The sequence below is a fragment of the Cucurbita moschata genome, unplaced genomic scaffold (genome assembly GCF_002738365.1).
Source record: "Cucurbita moschata cultivar Rifu unplaced genomic scaffold, Cmos_1.0 Cmo_Scf00010, whole genome shotgun sequence".
In the NCBI taxonomy this organism is placed as follows: Eukaryota; Viridiplantae; Streptophyta; class Magnoliopsida; order Cucurbitales; family Cucurbitaceae; genus Cucurbita; species Cucurbita moschata.
In genome coordinates, this window is record NW_019268526.1 from 4,284,087 (window position 1) to 4,300,328 (window position 16,242).

The 16,242-nt window shown below is 34.8% G+C and overlaps 4 protein-coding genes across 9 annotated transcripts in view; 3 read left to right on the top strand and 1 right to left on the bottom strand.

Moving 5' to 3' along the window:
* LOC111448719 (transmembrane protein 56-B) overlaps positions 1-2,169 on the bottom strand; it is an 8,380-nt gene extending 6,211 nt beyond the window's left edge. For 3 of the 4 annotated variants that reach the window (XR_002711473.1, XM_023088432.1, XM_023088430.1), the window contains exons 1-4: positions 2,096-2,169; positions 1,553-1,681; positions 902-990; positions 659-797 (exon numbers count right to left, since the gene is read on the bottom strand). Coding sequence is in view for 3 of the 4 variants with exons in the window: in XM_023088432.1 (XP_022944200.1) it covers positions 659-797; positions 902-990; positions 1,553-1,642 (318 nt within the window). In the remaining variant the exon portion in view is untranslated. Of the gene's footprint in view, positions 1-658; positions 798-901; positions 991-1,552; positions 1,682-1,833 lie in introns of all 4 variants that reach the window. The other variant, XM_023088431.1, reaches the window with a different exon arrangement.
* Positions 2,170-4,182: 2,013 nt separating this feature from the next.
* LOC111448953 (CBS domain-containing protein CBSX3, mitochondrial-like) lies at positions 4,183-7,773 on the top strand. Its single transcript, XM_023088753.1, has 6 exons — positions 4,183-4,389; positions 5,410-5,676; positions 5,817-5,898; positions 6,505-6,578; positions 6,883-6,943; positions 7,372-7,773. The coding sequence occupies exons 2-6, from the start codon at positions 5,416-5,418 to the stop codon at positions 7,512-7,514; spliced, it is 621 nt and encodes a 206-aa protein (XP_022944521.1). The 5' UTR covers positions 4,183-4,389; positions 5,410-5,415; the 3' UTR covers positions 7,515-7,773.
* Positions 7,774-8,676: 903 nt separating this feature from the next.
* On the top strand, positions 8,677-12,097 carry LOC111448438 (UPF0678 fatty acid-binding protein-like protein At1g79260). Its single transcript, XM_023088030.1, has 4 exons — positions 8,677-8,947; positions 9,113-9,253; positions 10,607-10,675; positions 11,809-12,097. The coding sequence occupies exons 1-4, from the start codon at positions 8,783-8,785 to the stop codon at positions 11,926-11,928; spliced, it is 495 nt and encodes a 164-aa protein (XP_022943798.1). The 5' UTR covers positions 8,677-8,782; the 3' UTR covers positions 11,929-12,097.
* A 1,049-nt stretch (positions 12,098-13,146) lies between these two features.
* On the top strand, positions 13,147-15,050 carry LOC111448433 (aspartic proteinase NANA, chloroplast-like). 3 transcript variants are annotated; one of them, XM_023088022.1, is made up of 3 exons: positions 13,147-14,030; positions 14,177-14,572; positions 14,660-15,050. In XM_023088022.1, the coding sequence occupies exons 1-3, from the start codon at positions 13,354-13,356 to the stop codon at positions 15,000-15,002; spliced, it is 1,416 nt and encodes a 471-aa protein (XP_022943790.1). In that variant the 5' UTR covers positions 13,147-13,353; the 3' UTR covers positions 15,003-15,050. The 3 variants fall into 3 exon arrangements, with proteins under 3 accessions (XP_022943790.1, XP_022943789.1, XP_022943788.1); XM_023088021.1 differs by having other exon boundaries at positions 13,147-13,264; positions 13,361-14,030; positions 14,177-15,050; XM_023088020.1 differs by having other exon boundaries at positions 14,177-15,050.
* Positions 15,051-16,242: the final 1,192 nt, after the last annotated feature.

Genomic DNA, 16,242 nt, shown 5'->3' on the forward strand with positions numbered 1-16,242 from the left:
AAAAAAAAAAAAAAAAAAAAAAAAAAAAAAAAAAAAAAAAAAAATTACTTTTCATGTAACTAATCACTTGCAGCCACTAGGCACCTCAAGGAAGGAAAATGATGATAATGGAAAAAAAGATCTAAGAACACGTAGAAAAACAAAATAACAAAAATTAAGATTGAACACACAGCTGGGAAGTAAAAACAGTAAAGAACAAAATTGACATCCACGTTATTACTGCCACATAACTTTGTTGACTGCAAGAGCATCTAAAAACCCCAGTCTCCAAGAAATTAAAGTTTACTGAGTTGTCCAAATTTTAACTTATCTAAATCAATATAGATTACATATTAATGGCCAGGAACCTTTACATCAAATAATGAGGTGATACAAGTGTAGTTTTGTTGAGCTAATAACACTAGCATCATCAATTTAATGGCCAGGAACAAACTGAATAATATAGTAAGTAGAACAGTTCGTAACAAAAAATTATATTGATATAAATATATAGACATGTCGCAAAATAATCATTAAATTTTGCAGCCCAACCAACTCCTAAAACAGGCTACGGGCAAGATTATCGAGTTCAACAAACAAAAGAAGCAAGTGAAGAAAAAATTATGACCAAATATCACACAAGGAGAAGCTTTCACGACCTTTCTGCTTCTCAACTTACCCCTAATGTCATATCGGATAAAGAGGACGTTCTTCTTATAAGAAGCTCATTACTGGAACCTGGATCGAAAGTACTTGATAACAGGACAAGGTAAAGAGAAGAAGATGCTGCAACAAGGGCGTGGAATGTTGAAAACCCCCTACAAAAGAATAACAATTCATCATTTTACATTCACATAGAAGGTGTATTATTAAGAAATACGTTCATTATGAAACGAAATAAAAGATTACAAGCATTTTTTACCTATTTTTCCACTCGACCTTCCCAAAATCGCTTAATTTTCCATATGTTTTAAAGCTTTGGAGGCTAACGATGCCCGTTAACGTGTAAACCTTCAAGAAAGAAACAGAGAAGTTCTTCAGCATGCATTCGTGCCAGAACACAACACATGTCCTGTAATTGAGGGTCCATTGTATAATGCTTTCATTTCCTAGTTCAAACTTCTAGTTTCTCGCTTGGTAACCATTTCTCGTTTGTTTGTTTCTCTCTACTTTCAACTTTGGACAAAAATAATCAATTCAAGCATATTTCAATAGACAAGACAACAACATGTCTTAAAATTTACATATGCACTCAAGAAGCTCCCATTAATAAACATATACAAATAAACACGAGTAGAGCAACAAAATCAACAGAAATTGGTAATTGAATCCACTACCAGCTTCTAAAAGAACCAGTAGAAATTAGATCAAGAAAGAAAGTAATTAACCGAGGGCAAGAATACTGCTCGAGAGGGAAATCCTGCTAGATGTGAAGGTTATCAATTACTATACATCAATGGAGAGAGAGGAGGAAGAAAACGTGAATTGCAGATAGTAGACACGACGGCAAAAACTATTCGCGTGCTCAACTTTAAACAAACATCACCAATATGATTCGGTACACGACACTTACAATCTTGCAGAAAACAATGCCAGAGAAGACGGAAGCCAGCCATTGAAGTTCCTTGCTCGGAACGGAAACGTCGGTGACTGAGATAGTCATGTACGCAAGAGACAGAAGCAAATGCACAATTGCTGCAAACTGTACAAAAGATAACCGAATCAATATCAAATAATTCACTCAGGACTAAAAGCAAAGCAGTACAAAGCCCTAAATCACACGCAGAACGAGCTTCTGCCGTCAATGTAGACATCGAAATTGTTTTCTCCGACAGATGATGGGCATTGACATACTTTTCCGTAAAAGGCGGCGTAAGCTTAGAAAGCCACTCGCATTAGCGGGCCATGGCTATGAAAATACATGTCCTAGATACACTGAATTGAAATTGTGTTCAAAAGCAGCAACGGCAAGCAGGAGTAGTAGAAAAACGTCAAGTTCATAAACAGGCGCCGGGAGCCGCCGGCGGCCGGTGAACAACAAACGCCGGAAGAAGCAAAAGAAGCAGCAGTATAATAAGAGGTAGCAATTATATAATACGGAGAAGTTTGAACGTACCGCGCAACAAGAGGACGACGACGCGCGAAGACGAGCTTTGAGACTTGAGTTGACTCGTCCAGTTGTTTGGTTGGTGGGTTTTAAACCTGAGGGCATCGGTATTAAATGCTTTGCTAAAAATAGGATGAATTATTTATTTATTTATTTACTAAAATTATTAATTAATTGGCTAATATAATGAAGTAGTTTAATTGGTAATAATTATAACTAATTACTTATTATTTATTATTTATTGAAACTTTTTCATTAGCTTATTTATTAATACATCATAATTTTAAAATTTTATTAATAATCGTGAACTATTATTAATTAAAACTAATTAAATATTTCTATTATAATAATTGTTTTTTTACATGTTATTAACATTAATTTAAATATTAAAAATCTAAAATTCGTATAAATAAATGCAAATTGAATTAAATTTTGATTATTTTTAATTATTTACTTAATAAAATTTAAATAATTGACAAGTTAATTGTAATGTAATAAGATTGTTGAAATTACTCTTAATTTATTTATTTATTTGCGAACGGTTTCTTAAAAAGTCGACAATAAATCGGAAATTCCACGTCGACACTCCGACGGGCTGGACGGCCCTATGTAAGTTTGGGCTTAACGATGTGTAATGGGCCTATTTTTTTTTTTATTAGAAAAATCCGATTTATTTTGGGATAACTAAATAAATGACCAAATTTAATTGCGTTTTGAAAAATTAAAAATGTTAATTCAAATTAAACAAAATACAACTTAAGTGATGTTTTTCACAGGATATATCACACTCGAATCGTGTTTAATACCCACCCAACGATTTCTAAATTTTGTTTAAATCGGGATATATCACACTCGAATCGTGTTCATCGGGTCGTGTTCAATAGCTACCCAACGATTTCTAAATTTTATATTAGAAAAATAAAATTACGATAATTATTGTTAGATGAACACGACTTTCCACGTGATATTATCCACTTTGAGCTTATGCTCTCATGACTTTACTTTAGACTTCTCAAAAGGCTTCATTCCAATAGACAGAGTATCACTTGATTATAAACTTATGATTATTCCCTAAATTAGCTGATATGAGACTTTCATCCAACAATTATATAAAAGTGTCATTCTTACGATTACCTATAAATTTCGACGGTTTCTTATGGCAGGTGAATTTGTTATATGGACAAAATTCATGAAAAATAATTTGTTTTTGACATGATATTTATTGTTTTAATATATATATTTTTTTAAGAAATAAAGATTTGAATAATATATTTTTATTGCGGCCAAATTATGTTGATATTAATTATTTGAATATTTGATTAACCCATAAATTTTAAAATTTAATCTAATAAAATGTTTGACATATTAAAAAATTATGATTAAAATAATTCATTAATAAAAAAAATTCTTGCCCAATTTCTTTTTCAAGATGAAGAGGAAAAAAAAGTCAAATATTGGGACTAAAATGTGTCGCTATCAATAATAATAATAAAAAAAAAAGTATATTTAATAAAGTCTCTATAATAAAATGTAAAAATTAAGTTAATAAATCATTTATTAAACTCAGGTTGTAGTTTTTTTTTTTTGCTGTATATATATTTTTAAAATCATGCTTGTCTCTGCCCAACTTTTATTTATATATTTTCACATTTTTTAAAATACATTTAAATTATAACAAACTTTATTATTATTTTTTTTGTTAGTTTTTTAAAACATGGACAATAAAACAAGAAAATTACATATGGAAGTATGAATTTGTAAACTTAATTTAAAAAATAAAACTAAAAACAAAATAATTGTAATAAATTTATTTTTAGACAAAAAAAAAAAAAAACTAAACTCCTTACTATTTTTTTAAAAAATTAATTGATAAATTAAATAAAAATTTTAATTTCATGAAATACAAAATAAATATAACGAACTAAATTTATAATTAAATTTTTTAAATTTACAACTTAAAAATAATATATATATATACTTATTTTAGTTCATCAAAACTTGAAAATAATTTTAGATATTATATTTATTTAAAAGATAAATTAGAAAAATCGCAATCACATAAAAATAAAAAATAAAAAATAATGATGGATGAGAAAAGCAAGAACAGCGGTGGGGAAAGAAAGTGTGTCCAAAAAGAAAAAGAAAAACGAAAGAATCGAGAGATAAAATCGGGTCTAACAGTTCCATATCCGTGAGCTTTTCCTTCCAATAGGTTTCGTTATCTGTTCCTCACTAAGCCGTCACTCTTTTTGGTTCTCCACTTCCTTCGTGAATCGAGAGGTTTTCTTCCGGATCTTCATCAGGTATATCTCTTATTTTCTCCATTTCATCCTCATTTTGTTGTCCAATCGTCTGAATCTTATCGTTTTCCTGCGATCAACGTTCAATTCTGTGAGGTATTTGGATTTCTTTCGCTTCGTATTCTCTTGCTGGTAGCGACGATTGATTTTTCTCTCGCTCTTCGTTTTAATGCGTTCGTCAAGCTCTGCTCGACTGATTGATTGTTTTTCCTTACTGATGTGCTGATCGATTCCTTTTTCTTCTTCCGTTCTTTTGTACTCAGTATATTTAGTGTACTGATCTCGGTTTTAGCGAGCTGGATCGATTTTGAATCCTGTTTTGTATTACGGACGTTTAATTCGTCATCCGCACTTTCCCTTACACGTTTTTCTGCATTAGATCTTCATATTCATGGAGTAAATTACTACGGATAGGTAAGTAGTTTAATATAGACGAGCTGAGCTAATTTATTTCGTAAGTGAAGTCTAGCAACTAACTCGGTGGAAAGAGGAAAAATTAGTCATCTCACGTCATGTTAGGAATTTCTGTACATACATTATTGTGCATCAATTGTCAAGGTTCTTCCAGGCTGTTGTTTCTTGTTTTTTTGCTAGGTGGATTTCTAGAGGTAAATTATAAATTAATTGTTAAATTACAAATTTAGTCTATAAATTTTGAGGTATGTATCTATTCGTCCTCTAAATTTTCAAAAGTATCTTATATATCTCTAAATTTTTAATTTGTGTCTAAAAGGTTCTTAGAAAATTCAAATTTTTGTGAAATTAGTTGATATAATTTTAGTTCCAATGAAGCCTTAACTTCATGATTTTTTGAAAAAATTGAAAGTTTAGGGATCAAGCTTGAAATTTAGAAACTAAATAAAACAAATCTTACACTCTAGTAACTAAAATTCTAGTTTAATGTAATAATTTACTAATGTTTTAAATCATTATCAAGGGTGTATTTGTAACGGACTGCTGTTTTCTGATATGGCGCTTCAAAGAGAGCTTATTGTACACATTTTTAACCGTTTGCTTGAACAGGTGAAGATGCAAGGTGCTGTGCGATCATTTCTATCACATGGAAACATTGTGAAAACTGCTGTTCTGCAACAACTTCGTGTAGCAAACCCCTGTATGAGGCCTGCAATGCTTTCACGCTTTACAACATCAACCAGTTCCGCAAACATTGAAGAGCATGGCTTTGAAAGCACTACGATTGATGACATCTTGAAAGCAAAAGGCAAAAGTGCTGACGGATCATGGCTTTGGTGCACCACAGATGACACAGTTTATGATGCCGTTCAGTCGGTACACTTCCTTTTGGGAGTTGTTTCTCTTGAACATTTTTATATTTTTTTCATTGTTTTGATTAGAACTTTGTTAAAAAAAAAAATTGTTTTCTTCTGCTGTTCTTGCTTACACTCTCCCCCTTGGTTTACATAAAAAAGATGACCCAGCACAATGTTGGAGCCTTGGTGGTTGTTAAACCTGCGGAGCAAAATTCAATAGCTGGTATTATAACAGAGAGAGGTACGCGATACAATAAGCTCTGAATAAATGGTTTCAACTACAAAATCTATGGTTCTATCCTAATTTAGAATGAAGAGATTCATTTATACTGTAGTTTGGGACAACTAGCAAATGTATGTACTCAAAAATCTTTAGGTTCCAGCATTCTGCAATTGGCTGATTTTTGGAAATTCATTCTTCTGATCAGTTTCCATTTGGATTGCTAGTCTTTTATTGGTTTTTCGGCGGAGATTTCAAAGTGAGCTGGTTTTTTTTTTCTTTTTAATGATGTTTTTGGGTGGAGTAAATTTGCATTATTTCCGTGAGTTTTGGGTACCCAAAATGGTTTCCACTTATGATTGTGCCGTGTAGAACTAAAACCCATGTAGAGATTACTCCTACATCGTGGCTTTTCCTCTTTTATTTGTCATTTCTCCTCATCTTCTCCTTCAGTTTTCCTTGTACTATAACCATAGAAGGTTAGTTCTAAGCTTTAGGTCCAATGAAGGCATCTTTCTTGTCTTTTGGAATGTAATATCTGAATTCTGAGCCTTTCTTTTCACACATTTCTAGATTATCTGGAATGTAATATCTGAATTCTGAGCTTTTCTTTTCACACATTTCTAGATTATCTGAGAAAGATTATAGTGCAAGGCAGGTCCTCCAAGTCTACCAAAGTTGGGGATATCATGACTGAGGAGGTATGAACCTGTCACCTTTATATGTCAGCCAGCCTTATTTCTCTACTAGTTGCGTGAGCAATGACGGAAATTGGATGCTTTCAATTAAAAACAAAATTTAAGCCGAAATATCAACAATTTCATTCTATTTTCGTTTATTTGTGGTTGATTTCTTTTAAAATAGTTTCAATTAGCATTTCATTTATAAATTTTGGAAATGTATTTACAAATAATGTCGTTTCTTGCATGAAGTTATTATGGCTGCACAAAAGATCGACTCTTCCAAGTTCGACTAGAGCAATGACAAATTCCTTTAATTTTGCAGAACAAACTTATCACTGTGACACCTGACACCAAGGTTTTACGAGCTATGCAACTTATGACTGGTATTACCTCACTTTACTTCTTAGGTTAAATTATAAAAAAAAACACATCTCAATTTTACTTTTGTTTCGTTACGAAAAAGTGGTGATATTATTTTTTTGCCTTCCATATAAGTTTCACCATTAACAATTACCTTTAGAGTAGAAATTCGTTTATTATTTCCAAATGGAAGTCGGGACTTGGAGGGTGGAATGATGTAGTTGCAATCTAGAACTGAAACTTTTGGATTTTCTACTTCAAAGATAATTTTGAAACATTTTGAAACATTTATAAAGCACCCAGAGTAAAATTGCAACTTTCGAAAGAATATGTTCAACGGACTTTTTTTTCTTTTCCTCGAAGAAAAGGTTGTTTATTTCAGTCTAGCTGCAATATATATTTATCACTACACCATGAAATATAACATGGAGTACTCTTGCTTGGTGGGCAGATAATCGAATTAGGCACATACCGGTCATCGATGACAAGGGTATGAAAGGCATGGTATCGATCGGAGACGTGGTTCGGGCTGTGGTGAGCGAGCACCGGGAGGAGCTAAACCGCCTGAATGCTTTCATTCAGGGAGGTTATTGAATTGCTGCTAATGACTTTGCTTTGCTTGCTTGTTTGCTGTGTGATGTTTGGAAAACCAGATGGCTTCAGCTCTTGTACATATGGCCTGGTATGCGCACACTCTCTTATTATATGGTTGTGCTTAATGTTTCTGATACAATAACGGACCGATGATGTATTAATAGACGGTTACTTTCCTCTGCGAAATTTCGCCCTAATTTTCAAAACTTCGATGATGATATCAAAAGTCTCCCTTGAGTTTGAGGGACACTCTTGCACCCATCTTTATTATTATTATTATTTTTTATGAATACTTAAAGCATTTTTTGGGGTCAATAATTAATATATTGAAAGTATTAAAAATTCTCCTTATTTGATAAAAAAAAAGTCTTTTATTTTTAGTTTTTTTTTTTTCGTTTTATAAATTATAAAAAATAAATACGTAATATGCAATTTCGTCAGATTTATGATGTATTTTTTTAAAAAAACACCCAAAATATGCAATTTAAAGGTTAATTAGATTACAAATAGTTTAATTACAGTATTAATAAGTTTTACGGTTTTAAATACTTATTAGAATTTTAACGTATTAACAGATATAAAATGAATCTATTATTTAAATCCTAATTGATACATAATTATAATTTTAAAGATTCTTTTAAAACAACACATAAATAGACATAACGATGTAGAGATGAATAAGAAATTCTTAAAACTTAAATGCTAAATATATTCCAAATTAATATTTTAGAATTAAATTAGTAATTTAAATCGAAAAGTACCTACTAAATCTGAACTTTTCCCTTTCTGGATTATAGTAAGGGTCACTAAAAAAAGAAAGAATTACCGGTACTAAGGAATTACCAGTACTAAGGGATATTGAAAAACGAAAGAACGGTACCAGTACTAAGGGAGTACTAAGGGATATTGAAAAACGAAAGAACGGTCTCGATAAGTACTGAGATCGTTAACAATCTGCTTGTATGGATTACTAAATTAGTATATATATATATATTATATATGAAAATTTAGAATAAAAGTTTAATAAATTACTTGATTGGATTGAATTAATGTTCTACTAAAAATGTACAAACCCAAGAATACACCTAGCTCAGACTAAAGGTTAAGGACTAAAAAGTAATTTTATTAAATGGATAGTTACTTTCTGTTTACGAGGGAAGCCCCGGCGCCAAGGACAAAGGAGTAAGTTTCGTGTTCTCCGTCGGTAAGAAACTGAAAACGCCAACACAAGGCGAACAAGAGAGAACCGAGTCAAAGCAGGTGAAGAAATGGACGGAGAACTGCCGCCGGTACCGGCTCCGTTGTCCATCCACCCGGCCGTAGCACCGCTATCATTTTTACTTGGAACATGGAGAGGCAAAGGCGACGGTGGATTCCCCACCATTAATTCCTTCTCTTACGGCGAGGAGATCCATTTCTCCCATTCCGGCAAGGTAACCTTTAACTCCCTGTTCTTCGTCTCTATTTGTTGTTTTCGCTGATATCATCTTAATATAGTTATAATTATCTCATTCCACGCGGTTGGATTTTGCTTTTTTTGTCTAATCGGTTATCTTCGTTGTTTGGGGATTTTTTTAATACGATGATTGTGGGAGAAGCCAGTGATTTCTTACAGCCAAAAGACTTGGAAACTCGATTCTAGAGAGCCTATGCACGCTGAGAGTGGCTACTGGCGTCCCAAGCCCGATGGTACCATTGAAGTTGTAATCGCTCAAAGCACTGGTCTCGTTGAAGTTCAGGTCAAAATCGCTGTCTCTTTCTCGTGTGCTCTACCGTTACATTCAAATTCGTAGGCTAAAAGAGAATTGTGGTTGAATATTAGACGTGCTTATGTTCTCTGATTTTGATTTTGCGAAGAATGATTGAAACACACGGATTTGTGACATGATGCAAAGTGGCTCTATGCTGTATGTGATCTAACAATATAATCGATCTTGTTTGTTGAAATGAAATCTTCCTTTTTCCCTCATCTGGCCTTGTCTTTCCCACGAAAACAAACGGTCACGTTTTCAAACCATTGAAAATCTCAGTCGCCATCTTGTAAATTGAAACCATTCAATTACTCACTCCATGGCCTACACCTTGGATTCTTAAACTATACTGTCACTGTCAACCATATCACAATTGCTACGTTAGATTCTGCAGAGTTGCAACTGCACACCAGCTGCTCGATCCAATGACTGACACAAATATAAAAAGGTTTAGGTAATTCATTATTTGTGAAGGAAATCATGTATAAAAAAGTTGGTAGTTCATTTGAAAGTCAGCTTTATGGATAGAATATGTAGTTAAAGTGGATAAGTCTGAAATGAAATTAACCATCATGGGCTTGCCTGGTGGTCAACAAGGTCATGGATCGAAAAGGTCTAGAGGAAATGAGTTCAATCCATGGTGACCACTTACCTAAGATTTAATTTAGTTTCCTTGACATCCGAATATTTTATAGGGTCAAGGCGGTTGTCCCGTGAGATTAAAACTGACCTAAACACTCATAGTTGTGAAAAATGAAACTAAACTGCTCAAATCCCTCCTCCATATGGATGTGTCAAAATTGATCAAACTACAAGTTTTTTTTGTCTTAGCTGCTGATCTTCTTGTGCTCAGTTTTTTATCTGTGCTTTGAGCTTGTGATGTTGGTGTAGATTGCCTTTCTTTGTTTTCACTTGCTGTGTGCATATTCTTCACACAACAGAAAGGAGCAGGTGTTCTGGTGAACTAGATAAGAAGGGAAATAAGCCACATTAAATTCAAGGTTCTAGGAAGGTTCTCTTAATAGGATTGAATTTAGAAATAAATCAGCTGCAATTTCTGATGATTAGATGTGACTTTTAGCTGAAGAAAAAGAAGAAAAATTTATTCATATTACTTGCTAGTGAGCTTTCACATTGCCATAAAAGCTCTGGTTTCTATAGCCAATTTTAATTTGCTTTTGGCAGTGAAATTTTATAACTAGTATTATTTGTATCAGTATCATTAAACTTCTGAATATTGTTTTCCATTTTCTAAAACTGGGAAGATTATTGCAATGCAACTAATGGAGACGTTTGTTTTACCTTCCATGTAATATAACTCGATTTTTATCTCTCTTCCAGAAAGGAACATATAATGCAGAAGAGAAAGTGATAATGCTCCAAAGTGAAGTTGTAGGGAATGCTTCTAAGGTAACGTTTACTAGATCATCATTATTCAGGGCCATTTCAAATACGGACATATTATTTTTAGGTTTCAAATTTTGTTGTTCCATGATACTGATAGTTAATTGTCATCCCTGCTAACTATGGCAAGTAAAAACCTTATAGGATAAACGTACGTGTTAGACCTTTGTGACTTAGGGTTAAGAAGTTAAAGCCTTGCTTTGGTTGTTAGATCTGTGTGACTTAGGGCTCGTCCCAACGGTTTATGAACCCAAGCTTATGTGTAATAGTCCAAGCCCACCGTTAGGAGATATTGTCTGCTTTGGCGCATTATATATTGCCGTTAGCCTCATGGTTTTAAAACGTGTCTGCTAGAAAGAGGTTTCTACACCCTTATAAGAAATGCTTTGTTCTCCTCTCCAACCAACGTGAGATCTCACAATCCACCCCCTTTAGGGGCCCAGCATCCTCGCTGGCACACCACCCGGTATTTGGCTCTAATACTATTTGTAACATCTCAAGCCCACCGCTAGCAGATATTGTCCGCTTTGGCCCGTTACATATCGCTGCTAGCCTCACGGTTTTAAAACGCGTCTACTAGGAAGAGGTTTCAACACCTTTATAAAGAATGTTTTGTTCTCCTCTCCAACCATTGTGAGTCTCAATCTACCGTTTCTATACAAATCCTTCTAAATTATAAACCCTTCAACTAAATATCATAATTGGAACTTAAGTTTCTATAATTTATTTGTTTATACAATCCAAACACAAGTGTTACACAAACCTAAATGTCCCACTTCTAGGCTTCATAATGAGAGACTTTAAAATCATGAGCCAAACATCCCTTTATAACTGTACAAATGATTTGACTCTATAAGAGACGATACTTGAACCCGAAAACAGCGCGTTAGGAAAGAGATACATTATCATTAACCAATGGAAAACTGCTCGTCCCCGTTTGTATTAGATCAATACAACGTACCAGACAGAACTAGGATCTTTTTTTCCCTTCATTTTTTTTATGGTGAATGGTTTCCTCTCGTCCCCATTCGGTTTCCTTCTCCTTTTGCTCGCATTGCATGCATCAATAATTTGTAATACTGATCAACATACCAAAGTCCCAGACAAAGCCAAACTATTTACCTGTCTCTATGGAACAGGTGAAAGAAATAAGCAGAGCGTTTAAACTGGTGGATGGAGAACTTTCCTACGTGGTTCAGATGGCTACTGGCTTAACCAGTCTTCAACAACACTTGAAAGCCTCGCTTACTAAAGTTTGATGCAAGAAACGAAATGGTACACAAATCCTCTCTTTAGATTAAGAATACAGGCTACAATAAATCTGGACTGAATTGCAATTAGCATGTTTCTATATTTCTGTAGTGTTTATTCCCCATCCTCCTCCCTCTAAAGTATTATCTAATAGAAATTTTCTCATATATTTCACTATTGCGTCAAAGTTCTTTTGGTTATTAAATTTGAAGACGTTGGAATATTGAGGTTGTGCAAAGACTGCTCATGGTCGTTTGAGAATGAAATTCTTGGTTGACTGGATCAACTATTAATATATTGATAAATGATTTTTTTCAAATTTAATAACTAAAACAACTTATATTTACTAAGTTAACAAAATATACGAGAAAATTTACTATTTTACTGTAACATCGCTATTTACGACAATTTACTTTATATGTCATTTATCGAAGGACTCCATAACCTAACAATTCTTCCATTTGGAGTTGCCTTTTAACTTACTCTACTCAAATCGTGAAGAGGAAATAATGCGTTTTTTTTACTGCCTTTTGTCAAGTGGTTCAATTCGGATCCACTGCTACAAAGTGTAGAATAAGAAAATTACAACAGAAATATATATATTATATATAAATTATTTATTTTTAAAATATTTTATTTTAATATTAGAAGAGTAAGATTTAATCCCATACTATTATCATATTAGGAAATAAAATAAACTTAAGATCATCCTCTAAATTAGCCCATGCGGGACTCACTTCTAACCATCTTCTTCTCGAACAAAGTACACTATATAAGCCTCTCCTTCATTGAGGCTCGACTCCCTTCTTTAGAGACCTCGAACAAAGTACACAATTTGTTTGATACTTTAGTCACTTTTCACTGCACCTTTGAGACTCACAATTCTTTGTTTGATATTTGAGGATTCTGGCTCTATATCATTGATCTCCGTAATGGTACGATATTGTCCACTTTATGCATAAGCTCTCGTGACTTTGCTTTGGGCTTCCCAAAAGACCTCATCCTAATGGAAATGTATTCCTTTACTTATAAAACGAGATCATTCCCTAAATTAGTCATGGTTCCCTACCAAATAAAATTTCCATTTTATACATGTTTTGAAAATATTTATTTGAAAGAAATATATTTATTAAAAATAGTTAGACACCTTATTTAACGTTCAATATAATATCAATTTATTTATTAATTAAGTATATATGTTTTTGTTTTTTTTTTTTGTAGTGGAAACAGAAAAAAAGTACAAAAGCAGAAGATATGGTCGCGGGGCTGTAATTGATGGGGCAGTTAGTTTGTTATTACAAAAGAAGGGAGAGAGGAAACGCCATTAATAGGCACTCCAAAATTGTAAGCTTCTTAGATTTATAAGTCCGCCATTGCCGCCGCTTTGTTTATTGCTCCATCTCTCTGACATTACAGTCTCCCTTCGTGTTTGTATGTTAGGTTACACGAATCCAATGTCGCCTATTTCACCTCTTTTAATCTTTTTTTTCTTCAATTTCTTTCTCTCTGTTCACGTCGCATTCGACGGCGATGAACAACAACAACAACAAAAACCATCAGAGATGCCGATGGTGAAGCTGGATGTGATGCATCGCCACCATCCACATGTTCAGGAGAAGCTTTATGGTGAACGGAGGAGTCTAGGAAGCACCGATCGCTTCAGAGATATTCACGAGCACGACCACAACCGCCAACGCTCAATCTCCACATCGATGAAAATGAGCAAGACGGATCGTCAGCTTCCTATGCCGTCATCTGCACCGATACAACTGAAAATAAGCTCAGGCTTCGATTTTGGAACTAATGAGTATTTTGTTCAGTTCAGAGTCGGAACGCCGCCGCAGAAATTTTTGTTGATTGTGGACACCGGGAGTGACCTAACCTGGTTGAAATGTAGATATCGGCGGTGCTTGGGAAATTGCACCGCCCACGCTCATCATAAGAGCCGTGTTGAACACAAAGTGAAATTCGATCATCCGTTTTTAGCGAATCATTCATCCTCTTTCAAATTGATTACCTGCGGCTCAGATTTCTGCCTCGGTGATCTCCAACTACTCTTCGCCATCCCGGATTGTCAAGTTCCTTCCAACCCTTGCGTCTATGATTACAGGTATGTGCGAAGAATTAGGGTTTAGCCATGAAATCCTAATCCTACGAATCAGAGTCTGTTTCTGCGCAATTGCATTCAATTTGAGAGGAATTAGATTCAATTTGAGATGAATTTGAGTTATATTTTTTATTTGGAGTGTGAAATAGCTACATAGGAGGAGGGGCTGCGACGGGATTGTTCGCAAACGAGACGGTAACCGTAGGCCTCACAAACGGAAAAGAGAAACAGCTCCATGATACTCTAATCGGCTGCACCGAACTGTTCAATGCAATGCAGTTGAAAGGAGTCGACGGCATCCTTGGCTTAGGAACTGGCGCACACTCCTTCGCCCACAGAGCCGCTCTAGACAAAAACGGCGGTGGCTTCTCCTACTGCCTCATCGACCATCTCAGCCACCACAGCGCCACCAGCTACTTCATCCTAGGCTACCCCCCCGCCGAACCCCTCTCTGTTGCTCCAGTCGGCAACATGACCTTCATCAACCTCCACCTCGGCGGCCCCTTCAACAGCTACTACGGCGTGGGGCTCATCGGAATCTCAATCGACGGTGTCACGCTCAACATCCCTCCCCGCGTTTGGGACATCCAGAAAGGTGGCGGCACCATTCTCGACTCCGGAACCAGTCTCAGCATGCTCACCGCACCCGCGTTCGACGTGTTCATGGAAGCCATGGTTCAAAAGCTGAAGAAATTCCAGCAAATCCTTGCGGATCCCTTCGCTTATTGCTTCAATAAGACCCACTACTCCCATGAAATGGCCCCCAAGCTTCGATTCCATTTCGAGAAGGGGGTGGTGTTCGAGCCGCCCCCCAAAAGCTACATTGTGAAGGTGGACGATATCTTGTGTCTTGGCTTCACTTCTATTCCTTTTCCAGACACCAATATCATCGGCAATATTCTTCAGCAAAATTTCCTTTGGCAATTTGATTTCTTCAATAAGAAGGTCGGCTTTGCTCCCTCCCAATGCATCTAGAATCTTCCTTCATTTTCTTCATATTCTTCCTATTGGAATAAAAAATATATATTTTTTATTTTTGCTTCTTATTATTATTATTAGATTATCCAATTACAAAACATTCTTTGAATAATAAATAATCACTTTTTGTGTCCCACTTCCCTTTTGGGCTTTAGATATATATATATATATAATATATATTTCTTTTTTGGTAATTTCATAGTTAAATTAAATTATTTGATTATTTATTTATTTAACAACTCATAAAACCCCTAAAGGGGGGATAGAGAGAGGTTGAGCACATGCCAAGATTCCTATCTTCATTTGGGTTCAGAAAAAGGTTTTGCCTTTTTAACAATCGGAACAGCTCACACCTCACATGATCACCTTATATCCATCAAATCAATACACTTCCTTTTTCATCATTTTTTTATTTTTATTTTATTTTTTATTATAACGATATGGTTACCCAATTCAGACGAGACAATTGGATTCCGATGAGACAATTGAATTGTAATCGAGTGAAATGTTTCTAACTCCTTATAAAATAATGTTTTGACTCGTTCTCTAAATGAATGGGATCTCACAACCTACTCCTCTAGGGGGAGAGGTATCGTGGAATCTCACAATCCACCCCTTTTGAGGCCTAGCGTTCCTCGCTAACTCTTGACCCTTTTGAGGCCCATTGTCCTCACTTGACCCTTTTAAGACCTAACATCCTCGCCACTTTTGAGGCTTAGTGTTCCTTACTAACACTTGGCCCTTCTGAGGTCTAGTGTTCTCACTTGACCCTTTTGAGGCCTAACGTCCTTGCTCCTTTAGAGGCCTAGTATCTTCACGTGACCCTTTTGAGGCCTAGCGTCTTTGGTAACACTTGTTTATCTCTCCGATCAATGTGGATATATGAGAGACATTGAGGGATGGTTTGATGGAAGCAAAGTTGGGTATGGGTGAAGCTGTCTGGTCTTGCTCCTTGTGAATAAAGCAAAGCAACAGGCTGTTATGAAAAAAAAACATAAAATACAAAATAATAATAATAATGATTAATAATGTTTTGAAATTTGGATGGATCACATGGGAATTTACAAAAAAGCAAACTGACAGACCCACATGCCATTGCCTCCCAATTGCACAAGCACATGCTGTCTGTCTCTTTTTTTTTTCTTCTTATTTTCCTTCTAATCATACAAAGCATTTTCACTAAAATCCCCACAAAAAAAAAAAAAAAAAAAAAAAAAAAAAAAAAAAAAAAAAAAAA